This window comes from Sinohyriopsis cumingii, chromosome 7 (genome assembly GCF_028554795.1).
Source record: "Sinohyriopsis cumingii isolate HCF-2022 chromosome 7, ASM2855479v2, whole genome shotgun sequence".
Taxonomy (NCBI): domain Eukaryota; kingdom Metazoa; phylum Mollusca; class Bivalvia; order Unionida; family Unionidae; genus Sinohyriopsis; species Sinohyriopsis cumingii.
This window is the reverse complement of record NC_142967.1, coordinates 46,848,719-46,866,567: the sequence shown is the minus strand read 5'-3', so window position 1 is coordinate 46,866,567 and position 17,849 is coordinate 46,848,719. Positions and strand designations below refer to the sequence as shown.

Genomic DNA, 17,849 nt, shown 5'->3' with positions numbered 1-17,849 from the left:
GCGGTATTTGACATGGTATAGGGAACCAATGAAGCCATCAGGCCGAGACTTATTCCTATGGCAGTATGCCATATCAAACAGGTTCTGTCCCCCTGACTTTGTAAAAAACATGAGGTTTTGTATTGTACATGTTCTAAATGTTTTAGCTTTACTGTATCAATGAAATTCAAAACAAACTGGGATTTATAAAAGTCAGAGTCACTGCGTCTAACAATACCTATGTGCAGATGTCAAAGAAAACAATTAAGTAGTTTAAATCGTGGTGTGTGATACGAGAATATAGACTGAACAGCTGTATCAAATGTCAGATCAAGCAGGCAAGATTGAATGGGCATGTGATAAAAGAAATATGGCATCCTGAGTGGTAACTGGGTTAACCCATCTGATGAAACATTTCACTCATTATTAACCCATCCAAGATGGCGATGCTATAAACCTATATTCCACATCGGATTAAAAATGGATAAGAAATATGGACTCCAGAGTGGTAAAGCTTGCTCAGCTTTATGGCAAGCTGAGCTGAATAAAAGCTTCAGTAATGAAGATAACAATACAGTATGCAGTTGTCTGGAGTCTGGGACAAATTTAATATATTCATGGGCAAGTTTATATTGTTGGGCAAGTGTATATTGCTTGCACCAAGTTTTGTTTGAACTATAAAGAAAATGCCTTGAATTTTGTTCAATTTTATGAAAATATTATCTCCAAATAAGTAAAATTTGTGAATTGTTCTCATTATACTCACTGCTGACTAAGGGCAACTGGATGCAATGTTGTGGGGTGACAATGGAAGGGTGGTAGTGGTGATTCTATGGGATACACACGCGTCAGGACTGTCCTGATAATACATCTACATACTGATAACTCCCACCAGAGCTGAAAACAGAAAAATTGATATGCATCACTGGCTCTGAATCGAAGTTTTAAAATATAAACTCAAATATAAGCAATATTTCATTTTGCCCAGCACCACGAAAAAGATGTCTGTATTTGTAGCTCAGAATCATTATACAGCTACAATAACGAATTTTGTTTGTGCAGGAAGTATTCCAATGTCTAACTGACACAGCATAACATTGCATTAAATACATGCTAACACAGGGTCATCTGTTGACATCAAATTTTTTCTATGCCGACATGACCTGCGGAAGTGTCAATTTGTTGAACAAGGAGTGATCAGCTTCCATATTCAGCTTTATTCCATAATGTAATTGCCTCTATTCGATTCCTCCGCAGTATCAAAAATGGACTCTTCCAGAACTCGTGATGAACATGGCAGACTGTATTTACACAGACCAGTCTTTTTCAGCATGTTTTGAATGAATAGTGTTGTTCTGTATGTCAGTATGAATTGTTTAGATCATTTGTGCAAGAAACAAATTCTGTAATTCTAGCTAAATTATATGTTGTTCAGGTGAAAATTATCTAAGATACAAATGCAGATATAATCTGCGATGCTGTGCTGAAGGATCTAGAAGTGCATTCATGTAACAAGGATGCCTTACACAGACCCAGAAATGATCTACACACAAAACTACATCACTCCTAGTACATATAAAACTTTACAACATCCTGGAGTGACCTACATTTAATTTTAGGGACCAATTCAAATTTAGGTCATCATGACTTAATAATACACCTGCTTAGACATTCAGAGCAGAAATCATAATGATGACATACAAGATAATTCTCTCTGTAAAGAAATAAGTAACTTTGTTTTATGATGGTCAACACAGAGTAATAATTTTTTTTAAAAGAGGATCTTAAAAAATAATTTAATTTAAAAAGCTGTTTTCCTATCTACTCTGATCTTTTTCAGGCTGAAACCATAAACACATAGTTTGTTACTAAGCCTCATATTGTAAAAATTCCACACCATGTATACACAAGTAATAATACTTAAACGACTTCAGCTGTTCAAAAGCCAGATATTTACATTTTTCCTTGCTGTAACCTTGACCATGAGGCCTGGGTGTGGCTGTAGCAGGCATCACCCCATTTATTCATGATAAATCTATGAGTTACGTTTCATGAAAATATCTCTAACCATTATAAAGATAGGGGTCAGACAATGGGCCCATCCAGCAAATGCTCATGGTTGGATGGACAATGAAAAAATACATGCATTCCTTCTGTTATGGGTGAATAATGAGGGTGGTGGTGGTAATGGTATATACAAATTCAGAAGAGGGAGTAAAAGCTGTGGGATTCTTCAGGAAGAATTCAGGAATAAAATAAATAAATTATGCATTTTTCAAACACTTGTGTTGTGAACTTTACACAGGTAATGAACATGTACTTGGTGTTCAATTTAATATCTTGTTCAACTGTCTAACCAATGTTCTTTGCCAGCTGACAGTGCATTAAAGAGCTCAAATACCAGATCACAAAAGCTGTATTATAACACATGCATGTATATTCCCAATGCAGAAATTATTGATTTTCACTGTGCTTGTTATGTTATTGACAAGGGACAAAGAAAACCTGATACAACATCAATAAAAATTACGGAAAGCTTTATGCAACACTTCATACTTCTGTAAGGGTTTTCCAACAGAAAGCCATTATCAAACACAGACAATGGTACTTACAAATATATAAAGCCTTGTATTATATGCATTCTTTGTATTTATTGTTAGTACAGTAGTGTAATAGCATCAATCAAATCAGATCAAATATGAGAGTATGGTATATGTTGTAATTCGTTCTACATGCCATTCAAAATCTGCTTATTATAAAACATTGATATGAACCACATCTTTTATTCTACATATACTTTTAATTAATTCTGACATAAATCTAACATCTTAAAATTCAAAGAATAGTACATGTATTTGTCTACCCTCCCCCACTGTATGTACAACCCCCTTTTAAAAAGAAAAGCATCACCGGTACTAACAAAGTGCACAAAACATTGTGATTTCATTTAATTTATAACTTCTAACCTGTCACCAATAGGCACCTAACACTGCTATCTTGTTTGCATTCAAGCCAAACATAATTTTTTTAGGGTAAACAATGTGTATGCTTGCTGTTATTAAATGGTGGATAGAAGGTACTAAATGTGATGTCTGCATCAGAAATCTGTCCCGCTTTAATATTTCTCACATTTTTTAAGCAAAATAAAGAGAAGAATGTGCATGACCATGACTTTGTTTTAAAAAAAAAGATCTGGAATGAGGTACAAAAACAAAACTTGAAACATGATCACATCATACAAGTGAAATTTTCAGGCTCATTATAAAACTTGAATGTGGTACTATATGCAATTTTTTTTAAGTAGTTCATTCTGAAGACATGCCTGCACAATCAATTTTTGAGAAGTAAAAAATCATGCAGAATATACAAGGCATTACCAACATACTTCCTAGCAGTAATAAATATTAGAAGCATATATTGTAAGTTTTATTCAAAATGATAGGATTGACTCTGTGTGTGTGTGTGTATTCTACATGTTATAGAAATGCCAAGGAATTGTACTTGTTATGTTCGCATGCCTTTCATAACAGACCTATCAGATTAGCTGTGAGTGGAACTTGGCTCATTGGAACATTGATATAACAGGTCAACATTAGTTGTTAACAAGTAAGAAATCAACTTTGCAAGTTTTTTCCCTTAACATGTCAATAATACACTGAGGCCCTCTACACTCCACTACCAACCCTACCATCACCGTGTCCCAAATCTCTATGGTGTCATTTCAGGACCTTGGCTTGGCCATGAAAAGATGTGCACAGATCTAGTATGCAGGTATTACTCTGTATTCTTAAATGATAGGATTGACTCTGTGTGTGTGTGCAGCAACATGTACATCTGACACATTTTGTCAGAACATGTTCTGGAGGATTTAAGTATGTCACCATCAGACTGCTTACTTTAACCAGGGGCACTGAACCAGTAATGACAAGTGCACACACTAGCCACAGATACAGACAGCTGTCACCTGTACAGGTAGAAAAAAAATATCAACGAACAACCCTGCAGCAAAACAACAGTAAGCCTGATCTTCCAGCCTTGGCAGGAATTTTGGGTGAGCCATTAAATTTGAATACTCTAGTTTTATTATTCCAGCCAATCTAAATACAGAACATCTTCCAGTCAGAACAATGAAAGCATTGTGGAGGGCAACTGAGGCACTTGCACTGCAGTGTTGAGCTAAAAGACATCATGTCAACAAAGCTTTTAAAATATGGAGTTACTTTTGGATGTATCTGCCCCAACAATGCAATAAAATTGGATATGAATGGTAATTTTATTATATACCTGCAAAAAAGATTTGTTACAGTAAAGCAGAAGAGAAGGAATTAAAATTGGCTTTATTTAAACAGTTCACAAAACTGAACCTGCCAAAAAATATTCGCCAACATCTAAAGTGTAAATATGTATCTATACCATAAAGTCATGTTTTCTGTACACTGAGTATCATGTCACATTATCCTGACACCGGGCTGACCAGTCCCAACACTACCCTCTTAATGCTGAACAGCAAGCAAGGTAACTGCTGTACCATTTTCATAAGTCTTTGGTATGACTCTGTCAGGGTTCAAACCTGCAACTTCTCGTTCTGAGCCACATGCTCTAACCAGTTAGGACACTGGAACACTGATTCACAACAATACTGGTTGAAAGAAGACAAGTGTCAGTTTATCTTCTTAAAGTTAAACTTTCTTCAAAGTTCAAGCTATACCTTGGCTCAGTGTATTACACTATTTTCAAAATACTGTGGTTCCATATATAACATGGTTCTTGCTGTAATGTGGGTGACTGTTACTGTCTCTGACTACCACATTATAATGACTGGGTATTGTATATTGTATTTTAATCCACTGAGTTCCGAGAGTGGGTAGCTGCTGATTCTATCGATATATATTGCTTTTCTGTAACAGTACAATGACATAAAACATGAAATCTGAACCTGTTTTTACCTAATGATAAAAAATAATGAAAGACCAAGGTCTATCCAACTTGTTTTCAACTAAATTTGATGGAGAAATATCAAGATTTTTGCTGCATTAAGAATATGAAACCAATGAGTATTGGTTTACATAAGGATCTGGAGACGACATTGCTTTTAATGAAATAAAAAAATCAAATAAAAAGAAAATTCAAAAGCACACGTTATGCAAGACTAATACATAGGGAAAACTAGTAAATGTAAACTAGATTTGTACCTTTTTATGTAAAGTACAGCAGTATAGTATAGCAGCTGCCACACTCTGATAAAATAGTAGTAAAATAATACAATCTTGTCAGGTGTTGTGTATATTTGATTTAATTTATATCTGATTTAATTGTCTGTTTGTAAGTTTGACATATTTTAAAAATTTCATTACATGTCAAAGTAATTGTAATCATGTTTACTTGATTTGGCATTTTTTCTCTCCTGAAAATTCAGTTTGACCTGACTCTTTTTGTTGACACCTAATAATAGAAACACTGTTTCTATTTTTGACTTAGTTCCCGACCTTGATTCAGTACTCACAGAGACAAGTAAACAACTTTCTATTTTTATTTTATTCTCAGAGTAAAATTATTGATTTTTATCAAGGTCATATTGGGAGTACGTGACCTTAGATATGTAAGTTTACAGCCTCTATTTTGCAATTCTGGGCTTTTCCGAAATTGCGCTGTAATTAGATTTAATGGTGATGTTTAGAGAAATATTTCTCAGTTGGGTTTTACACCAGAAAGTGTTTGTTTGTGACCAGTTTAGAGTTGTATTTTAATTTTTATTCAAATTTATTTGTATTCTAAAAGATTAATTCTTTTCCCCGGAAATATTTGAGTGCTCATACAGAATTCTTGAACAAAAACTTTTCTTTAAATTTTATTCAGAAATTCAAACACCGGAATATTAATTGTGAATCAACAAAGAACTGTAGACACATCCAGAATATAAAGGCTACAGTATACATCATTGTCATCCATTTTGGATTTTTCGTCTGGAATCAAACTTGAATTCGTTAGAACATTTCATTACTAGGACTTTTAAAATTTAATTAATGGTTTTAATCTTGGATTATTTCTGGATTTGATTCTTGAAACCATAAGTTCTTATCTTTTTTATTTTTACATTTTTCCCCCAGGGAAATAAATTATTTATTAAATTTTTCAAAGTTTGTTGTAATGTAAGATAGGCAAGTGGATTGTGAGTCAGGGCAAGCAATGTTTTTAATTTTCTTGGAGCAATGCACACGGTTCTCCTAATTTTTGACAATCTGAATCACATATGTAACTTGTTGAGGTTAAGCAAGGCATAATTCCTCCACTTTCTGAGCATGTAGCATTTTATGGCACCTCTCCAGTTACTCTATGGAGCTAACTAAAGGTTGAGGAATCAACAAAAGTAAATATGAAGATTAGCACAAAAAAGTTTAAAAATATAAAATTTTCCAAATGGGGTAAACATCAAGTACAAGACCATATGTAAAACATAAAAGGTGTTAAAATATCGTTAAAATAAAAGAAAAATCCACTTTCTGAAAGTGGTATTAATATGTTTCTATTGTTTTACCACAGCAGAACAGTGCATACATAAAATTCTCCTAAAACGTCTGAAAATCACACAGCATATTTTGGTAAAAAAAATGTATGTTGGTGTCAGTAAACAAACTGCAAAGATATGAAGAAAATACAGTGGAGGATGAAGTAAATTCAGTGATGCAATGAGCATTTTTGAGCCCTAACAATGTTCTCCAGTCCATTTATACCTTCTTCACTGGAATTTCTGCCTTTATTACCCACAAAATGCCCAATTTGTTCCTAAAGAGTGCCATTCCCTACTGTACAAAATTAGCAGGTAAAGCAGGCCTGAGAAAACTATGGCATGCAGGCCAGATCTTCTTTAGATCTGGTTTTATCCTGTCATTTACATAATAGAGTGTGACTTTAAAAATCCCTGTCCATGACATTAAGGAAGTTGACCAGGCCTGAGTCAAACATCACCATAATTCAACCTGCTAACAATGTATGCTTGTTCAAATACTCATGTCTAAGTTAAATACGTTTTCCTTTAAGTAATATGTTGTTTTAAAATGTTACTTAAGTAACAGGTATGAGCAAGTTTGCACTTGGAACATATATTCTATGCCCATTACTTCAGGTGTACAACAAGGCTCCATTTTAAGACCAATGATTTTCCTAATATTTATTAATGAGGTGGGTTGTTTTGCAACCCATGCCCAATCATATCTTTCTTAAGATAATACTACCATACAAATTGACCATTATAATCTTCACCAAATCCTAGTAGACATAACTAATGACCGTAACAATTAAAATGACTGGTGCCACTCGAACAAAAATGATAATTATGGAATATACAACTAGATGTAGGTTGAGTGGTTCTAGACAATGATTGGTTACATTAGAAGATACAGATATTAAGCTCTCTGTACCAAATGAAAATGAACAATGAGAAAAACTACTGGGTTTACATATTATATATGGACAATAGAGAACTGAAATGAAATACTGATTATTTCAGTGAATTCAGAGCAGCCAAAAATATCAAAGCAAAGGACAATGAAAAATGTGTGTGTGGTTTTAGATACATGGATCAAACAATTAGGGTAGGTAGGTTGGTATAGAGACATACCATAACTGAACAATTGTAGTTTAAATAGTCTCCTTTTATTATTTCTGTCTGTTTGCAATCTGACTTGTACATTTATATACATGTAGTTAAGTATTTTATGGTGTTGCTGAAATATTAGGTTACTCTATTATATATATATATATATATATATATATATATATATATATATCACACAAACACACGTACACCTTTTGTTATCTGATTAGAGGGCCACACGGAAGGCTAGTTTAAGCTAACTGTCACCCTCATTAAATACATCATGATGATGATGATTTGTATACATGAAGAAAAAACAGACATGTTTGTCTTAGAGTAATCCTTCTGTTGCCATTAAAGGCTGAAAGTATCATATTTAATAATAAGCAGCAACACTTACCAATTCAAACCCTCTCTGGAACTATTGCTCTATTTGTTTAATAGAGCTGTATGTTATTTACTGTAGACGTTTCAATTAAATTAGTGAAATGCCTCCCTAAATACATTACTACTTCTGTATTAATTTATCAGTAATCAAGGCAACCAATTGTCTGTGGGGGGGGAAGGGGAAATCCTAGTCTCCCATTATTGACATCTGACTATATTTGTAAACAAAAAGTAAAAAGTCTTTCAAAAGATATTTCTTTCCATATGTGATAAAATTTAGCATCAAAATATGATTAATTTTTCTAACATTACCCCTACCCTACACACAAGGCCCGACAGGTGTGGGGAAGTAATACTAATTACAGCATTAGTATTTTTATAATCACTCTTTAAAAAAAAAAAATCACTCATAAAGTTGCCAACAATGCCAATTTTATTCTTTTATCTGTTTGGCCACAAATATGGTAACAATTGTTTATCACCTTTAGGATCATGGCCAATACCAAATTTATTTAAAATATGATGACATTAAAATAACTTCTTGTGCTGGAAATAAAGCAAGTGGGTCTGACACTTAACTCTGCTAAACAATGTTGCATAATGCTGACAAACTCGTCCAATGTGTTATCAATATCAAGCTGTACACTAAATTTTATTAAAATACAAAATGATAAAGGGTCTTATTGTATGGAAACAAAAAGTGTGACTGGGTGGATATGACAGTTAAGGGCTATAACTCTGTTAAAGGCACCCCACCAAAACCCTGCAAATTAACCATCACTGTCAAGCTGCATAATAAATTTCGTTGCCATCCAATAATATCTTATACTCACTTAAAAGTGCAACTGCAATCAACAAAGACCCTAATCTGTTGCTGAATAATGTTTAAGTAGATCAGTGTCTGTTATTTGCTCTACTGGTTTCTCCTACCAAAATGCATGGACCCTGATATGCTGGCACATTATGCATAAGCAGATATGGGTCTGGGCAGCTTGCATTTTCAACATAAATATATGTGGGTACAGTGCTGTCTATGTCAATCATGTGCTTTATTATTAAAAAAAAGTTGAGTGGATCAAACAAACAGGCTATAACTACAAAATGCTGACGATCAAACTCAGCCACAACATATGTATGCAGTGTAAAAAAAAATTGGTTGAAAAACAATCATAATAAGGGAAGTTACTATCCAGAAAGGGGGGGGGGACAGATGGATGGAAAGATGGTAGAATGTACAGGTCCAATAATCCCATTTTCCATGAAAATCTGTGGACAATAATTTAATGCATATTACATATTTCAAAGGAACCAAACAGTACAGTACCATGCTATTGGCAGTTTATTTGGGTGATGTAATTAACTATTGTATAGCATCTACCATGTGTTTATCTCATGCTGTGAATGACCAAGTCATTGATATATAATATCACAGAGAGAGAGAAAGACAGAGAGAGAGAGAGACACACACACCATGAGTGACATAAGCTTCAAGGTACTTTTTTAAATTCAATAAGTCTGTTGTTTTTTATTTTTTTTTTTTTGGGGGGGGGGGAAATTACCATCAATTACCTTCATTACAATACTGATAATACCTCATAATTAGATCCTGAATTAAGACAGAAAGGACGACAGTTTTCACCCCAGTTGAATGTAGAATCACTAATACACCTACATGTAAAAACTCTCCAATAGCTGCGAGCAATACAGAAACGTACAATGGAACCTAGATTATGTTGATGACATGGCATCATACACGTACGTATGACACTTCATCTACAACCAAATCTCACCCCACCTCCCCATTTTTAAAAATACAAACACCTTATTGACCAAACTTCAGGAAAACTACCTTTTTTGTGTTACATTTCTGAACTTAAATATGAGGTGTGTTACACTGCACTACATGTACATATCAAGGTTAATACAGAACATCACTTCACCATTTTTTCTCATGTCCTGAGATACAAAGAAGAATGCCGACAATTAATGTACACTTTCTATGCCTTTGAAAACAAACAGAAATCCTACTGTCCCATCTTCAAGAACCATTACCGTGTTTAATCCCCATGCTGGCTTAGAATGTAAATAAAATTGCCCCGATGAACCTCTGGCATGTGATACGGAGAATGATGTCAACCTTTATATACTTTTATGAAGTGGTTCATACAAATGATAAAAGAACAGCCTAAGGCACTTTGTTTGCATAGGATTTTTCACTTTTTTGTTTTTAACTTAGCTTTGTATGCCTTTTCGGTGTTACTTTAATTTACTCTACAGCCACGATTGTGTTGATGTGCCGTTACACCCTGTACATTCATACTATTACACACGTACCTTGTACAATGCTGAGATCAGAACGAAACTAGCTGTTGGAATTATCCTGCACACCAACTACTTCACGAAGTTGAATTCCTCGAGTCAGTGAACTAACATGTATACTCTGTGTTATAGCACATACACGTAATATTTTTTTGGTAAACAGGAGTGTCCCTATTAGATTTAGAGGCCTTGTTACACATGAATAGCATTAACTTCCTATCATGCTAACGTTGCACTGGCCTCATGTACATTATAATGTATTCTAGCGTCAGATCTGACAAAAACTTGAACCGGTACACTTTACACGCCGGCAGAGCTTTTGATAAAGACAGAAGTGCACCACACCACACCACTGCCTCAACCAAGCTCTATGGAGCGGGTGCTTTGTTGTTTCAAATTTGTCTGACCTATTTACCCAGATTCCTGCATTTCAATTCAAGCCAATACATGTACACATTTCAGACAAGAAAACTCTCTCCACTCCGCGAGAGCCATGTATAGATTTAGTTACAAAGCTGGCGAGGCGTTTTTAGTTGTACTGCTACCTGCATGTATCTAGAGCAAGACTGAATCAAAGCACAAGTCTTAAGCTTGCGGGCCCGGCATGTAGTTAGTTGTAATGGAAAATATTTTATAGACGTACATGTATCTTTCTCGCACTGCCAGCAGAAACGCTGACGCGATATAAGGCGATGCACGTATATGCAAACTATATATATATATATACACACACACACACACACACACACACGAGGATCTTAAAAGTTAAAGACGTTATACACCGAAACTACATATTCACGTAAGTTAAACTCTAAACAGTGTACCTTAGAGAGAGAGAGAGAAAAAAAAAGATCATTTGAAGGTGAACATTCGGTATCTACACAAGGCAATTTAATTACACATCTGGCGCCTCAAACATGTACAATATATATATGAAATTCTTGTAACAACTTAATGCTGCAAATCCCCGAACATTTTCATGAACATCCCGGAATAGCAAAGTCATATATATATATATATATATATATATATATATATATATATATATATATATATATATATATATTGTCCATATGTTATGAGCCCCCCCAAAACCAAACAAAACTTGTACACGAGTTGATTTATAATACATTCCTTCTGTCTCCCCCAATTTCCAAATTAAATATATGTACACAACTATTAATAAGCAAACTTAATTTGACCCCTACCCATAAATACAGTTTAGTGTACCCGCATCTAGCTCCTTTTTTACATGACAGAAGATAGCCAAAAAGGAACCATTTAATTTTGGGGCTGGGTGGGATAGGGCGCTAATTTCTCACGAAGCTATTTTGTATTTAACCTCAATGATTTTTTTCTGAAACTAATATAATGGATATAACATGTCCTTTCCCTCAAATGAAGAAGAAATTTGTTCCAAGTCATTTCATCAGTTAAAAACCCAACCCCTTACTCTATTTAATAATGTACATATTCCATTACCAAATTTATCTTACTTGGGGTACAAGTTTTTGTTCCGTTTAGACATCTTAAAAGAATAAAACAACCGTTGTTTATGTGCATAATCTGGTCATTCATGGACGCCAATCAAGCAAGTAAACATTGCATCCCATTGTTCAATGTTGTTTTTGAATATATTTAAATTTCAAGACTGTTTGTCAAAAAGTGAACTGATGTTAAAAACTCTTGTAGCAATCACCCAATTTTTTTTTTTTTTTTTTGGGGGGGGGAGAATAATTTCTTGCTGTGTCACCAGTTTGAAAGAACGCGCATGTTCGCAAACCAGTTCAACTTCGGTATCACTTCGAAATACTTAACATATTGATTTAACTGACAGTTTGTAAGGACATGTGATAACTACTTCAGAATAAAGAGCATTTCACAATCCACTTGCCCGAATGAACAATAAATTTGTGATCTCCCGTTGATCAAAAATGATACATGAATAAACTAATTGCAAACAATGTCGTTTTTCTTCCTTTTTCTTAAAAACAGTGCAGCGGCTTACAATGGAGGAGACCCAGAGGTCCAAATGACATCTTTATTATTAAACAACACACACATCACGCATCGTCAATTAAACGGATATGGTTCAAACGAAACAATAAAGCTGTACCTACATACTTGACAATTTAAGGGATTTCTTAGTTAAATTGTGTTCTGGGGGGGGGGGGGGGAAATAAACTTTACTTTTTAAATCTTTACCTTCTAATAAATTCCGTCACATTTTCCTAACGGTACTCAACAAGCTGAATCAAAAAGATTTGTCGGTCATGTTCCCGTACTAACCTGTAAAGGCTTGTTGTATTGTATGTACATGTATATATGAGGCTAACCTGAATGTTCATGTAATCTAAATAGGTCTTCCACTGTGCAAAAGGTACAAGTATATACCTCTGTGTCCAATACAATCCTGCTATTCATATAATGCTGGTATAACAGTGATATGATAGAGACTCGGTGAGTGCATGTACACTGCCCGTATATACCTGAATAACTGTGGTGGATAAAAACGCAAAGACCACTATTTAATGTCTCCAATCTAGTGTCACTATGGTACTTCACTGTCACTATATTTCGGGGTGGGGGGGTGTATTGGGCCTTGAATTTTCTCTACTGCAAGAATATAAAAAAATTTATTTGGTCTTTTCTTTTTTTTTTTTAATTTTGTTTTACCCTCTCCCACAAATATAATGGATATAAAATGGTTCTATTTTTTAATTTTGAAACTCGAACAAAAATATTTTATGAAGCTAATTGCGGGCTGAACACTAGCTTGAGTTGCTCCATTAGTAAATAACATCAATAAGTTTTGGAGACCCAAGCTTTGGACCAAAGTCCAGCCACCAATTTTTTTTTCCTTCTCTGTGACATTTGTGGACAGTGAAGCTGATACAAAAAAAAGAGATCAAAATATTCAGACAATAGGCACAAATAAGTCTGGCTAAGTTCGAAACAGCATATATCTGCAGATATTTATCATGGAAAGATTATAATAATTATAATGAGATATATTTAACTGGGCAATAAATATAAGCTTATTAATAGCTCTTTCCCAATTAACACTGATTTTTACTTACACAATCTGACTGATTAAGTAACAATAAAAAAGGAATATGATTGCAAACATTGATACAAGCTGATATTACACGCAAAAAACAAACAAAAAAAAAACTGTTAATGCAATTTTGCAATAGTATCAGTAATTAATAAGCACTAAAAACAGAAGCCTGTCACTTTATACTAAATGACAAAAATAAAATGTTTGTGCACATGGAAGACCTGAACTTGATGGGTTTTGGATAGGTTCAAGGACCTTTAATTTCCAGTGAGGTGGGTGGTATTCATCTAGTGTCTAAATAGGTAGCAGAGATATATAAAGTGGCTTGGCAGTGACAGTGACTAAACAAGTTACTAATACAAATTTTGAAACAAAAAATGAAAATCAAGATGAATTTTGATACAAATTTGCTCAGACAAAAGGTTAATTGATAGGTCATGGATTTACAGTGTTCCAGCACTGTAAGCTATATACCACGACAAAAAAATATGATAACAGAATAATTAAAATGGTTTAAGTGATAAAAGTATGAAAATAAGACAATTTGGTGAAAGTATATGTTGGCTGCCAACCAATGGGAATGTAATCAGGTGAAAGGAGTTTGGTGGTTAGTTCTATCAAAAGTTGTAATGTGCTTACGGACTGCACATTTGAAGCCCACATGTATTCATGTATGGTGCATTTGGAAAAATACTAACAGTCTCTGTTTGTAGCATCTGCCTGGGTCCTTCCCAGTTTGTTTCCTCAAAAATGTGCACATATTTTATTTTACTGCCCTCATAACTGATTCTTACTGCTTCAACATGTACCTTTATTATTTCTTTTTCATGCTAGCTGTAGTTATCCCCGAGAACACCTCCTTACGCTCAAAATGAGGTCACATGATGGTGAAATAATGAAGCTGAACTAATTTTCTATCAGTCTGAATTTCAAACTTGGTAACCTATCAGCTTTTCCATACTTGATAGCTATTCCTGCTGACGTATATGACAATTTAGGATTTAATCCATTGTCAGACCCCCAGTTTATGAGAACTGACATTCTTAATGACAGTACTATTCATTAGAATTAGTGGGAGATGTTTCTTTTGAGATTTTCTGGATATGGTTATTGATTTAGTTTTAACTGGATTAAACTTTGCAACATACTGATAAATCCAGAAATTTTATACGCAGACTTTTGTTCAGACCACCAGCAGCCAGGGCTGTGTTCTAAACGATTATTGATAATGAAGTTTCATTATTAAACAGTCATACACTGAACTGAATATCATTAACAATATCATTAATAAAATAAAGTGGTCCAAATGTATATCCCTGTGATTCACCAGCTCTGACAAGCTGGTTGAAATGCAATCTTCTATCAAAACTTTCTGCATCTTGTTCATTCACATAAGGGAGAAAAGGGATCATTGCCTGAAAATATGGGGGAATCATTGATTCCACACATTCAGTTATTTTATGAACACAAACATCCTTATAAAATGTTAAAAGCTGCCATTATCTGTACAAGGTTGCAATGCTTAAGACCTTAAAAGTGATCAGTTGTGGGTAGAATAATAAACTGATTATTGTGATGGTAAATTGAAATGATGTGGGATCAATTTTGAGGTCTATAAATCAATTATTAGAGATAACTCTTTATTTGCTGTTCACCTCTTTTTCCACTATTCCCAATTGTGAATATCTGTCTCAAATTTCTCGTGGGTCGGTGGTTCTTTCCGGGGTTTTCCCGGGTTCTTCCTCCACTATTAATACTGGCCACCATGTATAGCCCATCGTGTGCTGAAAAATGGCGTTAAACACTACAACAACAACAACTGTCTCAAATTATACAAAAATATGCTCTGTAAGGATAAATGCACCTTAAGTAGCCAAAGTTCTGATATGTAAACCCTATCTACAAATTGGTGGATCAATCAGATAATTCAGTGCTTTGGACCTGTGAAATTCATTGGATGCAAGCCAATCAAAATCAACTTGTTTGAATTTTAATACTGTTCCTACAGGATCAATACAAGGGTACACACAACTGGAATGGACTGATAATTAAGTGATTTTCCAATGCCAGTCCATGTTTGTACAAGTATATCTTTCCCTCAAATACAGCAGTAATGGCTGAACTCTGATACATAATCATCCTTTCAATGTTAAACTTACTAAACATCCATTTGAATCAATCATTTATGGCTGATGAAAAAAGTAATAATGCACTGTTTTAACATGCTATTAATTAGTTGACATTATATGCTAAGGGAGACAATTCATGTAATCCAATCGATAAAGCACTCCAATATCTGATCAATCCTCCAAGGTGTAGGTAATGTTAACTCATCAGAACTTTGGCTAGCAAAGAAGGGATAAATAGCAAGACCTACATTTTATTAAAGAATTTTTTTTGAGCCATAAAACAATCAGTTTCCATCCTTAATATATGTCTGTACTCCAAAAGACAACTATAAATGTTATGAATTCTTTGTCGTTCAAATATTTCTTGTAGACTATTGAAAACTATTAGTACAATTACAAATGAAAACTCAGGAGTTCTGGATCAAAGTGGACAATTCTAAAAACTGTTTGAAAAAAAATAAAAATCAAATCAAAAGTAATTCCTTTTTAGTGTACAATCAACATTGAACACATTTTGCAACGGATATCTGTTTGTGGTGAAGCTGATGTCTGCTGAACAAGTTATGTAACTTCTGCTGTCATGGCAGACGGGGCAATGATAGTTATTATTCCTATTATATTAGTTTGCTATAATTCTCTCCTCCATGATATCTGTTTGAAATTGTAGATTGCAGTTATATGTGCTCTATTATTATGCCAATTTCAGTGTAACTAGATCCATAACTTTTAAAAAAAGGGCCTAAATGTATAACTTATGGCAATGGGAAAGGAGGGTGAATATGAATAATTTAAAATTAATGTGGAGAGAAACAATCATCAGAATATTATGGATTGTAATCTTCTGATAATCAATTTATAAATTTCTATTCTGATTCTATCTGTATAGATCACAGATCTGTTTACAAGAAACCAATAAAAGAACATGTAGTTATTGTTACAAGGATTTTTTTTGAGGCTGGTAGGTCAATAACTACCTTATTTTGATTGTTCTTTCTATTTTGGTCCTAGTGGATTCAAATAAAGCATAAACTAGACAAAAAGTGTCACTTGCATCCTGAATTTAACTTTGATTGTACTTGAATCCTTTAGTTTTTTTTTTACTTTTCAAGTTCTGTAGTCTTTTTTACAAGTTGCTATTAAAAAGTCCACTTTTCAAGAACACAAGACACATTATCACAATTTTGAAGCCCAACTTACACCTATATGGAAAACTAAAATTCAATGTTGTCATGTGAATTTTCAAGCATGTATCCCAACTTTGATTTTCAAGACTGAGATGTGAGAAAGCTCACAAAAGTTTTACAGCCAGATAACAATAAATATGTGAATAAGATTTAATAACCATTTTATTGTTCAGTTAAGATAGAAAGAGAAGTTCCAGCTGCTTTTGTTATGATAGGACTAATCAAATGAATTTTCATTTTTTTATACCTTTTTGAAAGGATAAACAAGATAAACATGCCTCGCAGATAATTCTCCCATGTAATACTGATTGTAAGCTTACCCTGATCCTTAAATTGCACATTATCTGACTGTCCTTACTGCAGATATGGTTGTTGTTGTGGGGTTTAATGCTATTTTTCAGCACGATAGGCTATACATGGCGGCCAGTATTAATGGTGGAGGAAGAACCCGGAAAACCCCGGAAAGAACCACCGACCCACGAGAAGCTACTGGCAAGCTTTCTCACATGCCCACATTGGCTGAATCTTAGACTTGAACCGCCGCAGACAGAGTGCAGATATGGTATTCTTGCTTTGGAAGTTATATAAACAATAATAAGTACATTAACCGTATCTCTAAGATCAGGTTGTTAGGTAGCGTCATGGTCATGCAGGATACACTAAAGTGGGTGGTATTATATAAAGGTAGACAGATGTAGCTCTACAATGATACCAGATAATCTGGAATATCTAGCTGCACTACAAAATACAGATAGAAAAACTTCATTTTTTGGACCCGACTCTTTTCTTACCCCAAATTTGCCCGTGGTCGGAATCCGATTTTGTGTCCGTTTTTTTTTTGACTTTTTGGTCTCAGATCTAAGGCAAACCAGTATGAACTGCAAACAGATAGATGAGCCTTTGCAAAAAGTAGGAGAAGATGGGCATTTGGAATAAAGAGTGGTCTCCATACAAAAATAATGGCACCGTTTAGCCCCCCAAAAAGGCCAACTTTTACCCTTCTGCTCATGCGCAAGTCAAATAGCCGACGAAAAACGATGTTTCTAACACAACTAGGCAGTATGTTATTGAAAGATGACCGGGGATTTGATGCTTTCGAGTCTATTCAGAAATAGCTTTCAAAATGTGTTTCCTACTCGATTTTCAGGCAAAAATGACAAAAAGCTCCAGGGGTTAATGTGTTAAAATAATCACCA

At 34.3% G+C, this 17,849-nt stretch overlaps 1 protein-coding gene across 8 annotated transcripts in view; it reads right to left on the bottom strand.

Annotated features, from left to right (window-relative positions):
* The window catches only part of LOC149795144 (C-terminal-binding protein-like), a 100,390-nt gene that overhangs the window by 50,211 nt on the left and 32,330 nt on the right, over positions 1-17,849 (bottom strand). For 3 of the 8 annotated variants that reach the window (XM_089964855.1, XM_089964856.1, XM_089964857.1), the window contains exon 2: positions 746-876. The exons of 2 other annotated variants lie outside the window; for them this stretch is intronic. Coding sequence is in view for 1 of the 6 variants with exons in the window: in XM_089964861.1 (XP_089820987.1) it covers position 746 (1 nt within the window). In the remaining 5 variants the exon portion in view is untranslated. Of the gene's footprint in view, positions 1-745; positions 877-10,294; positions 10,815-17,849 lie in introns of those variants that run through there. 3 more of the 8 variants (XM_089964861.1, XM_089964854.1, XM_089964860.1) reach the window with 3 other exon arrangements.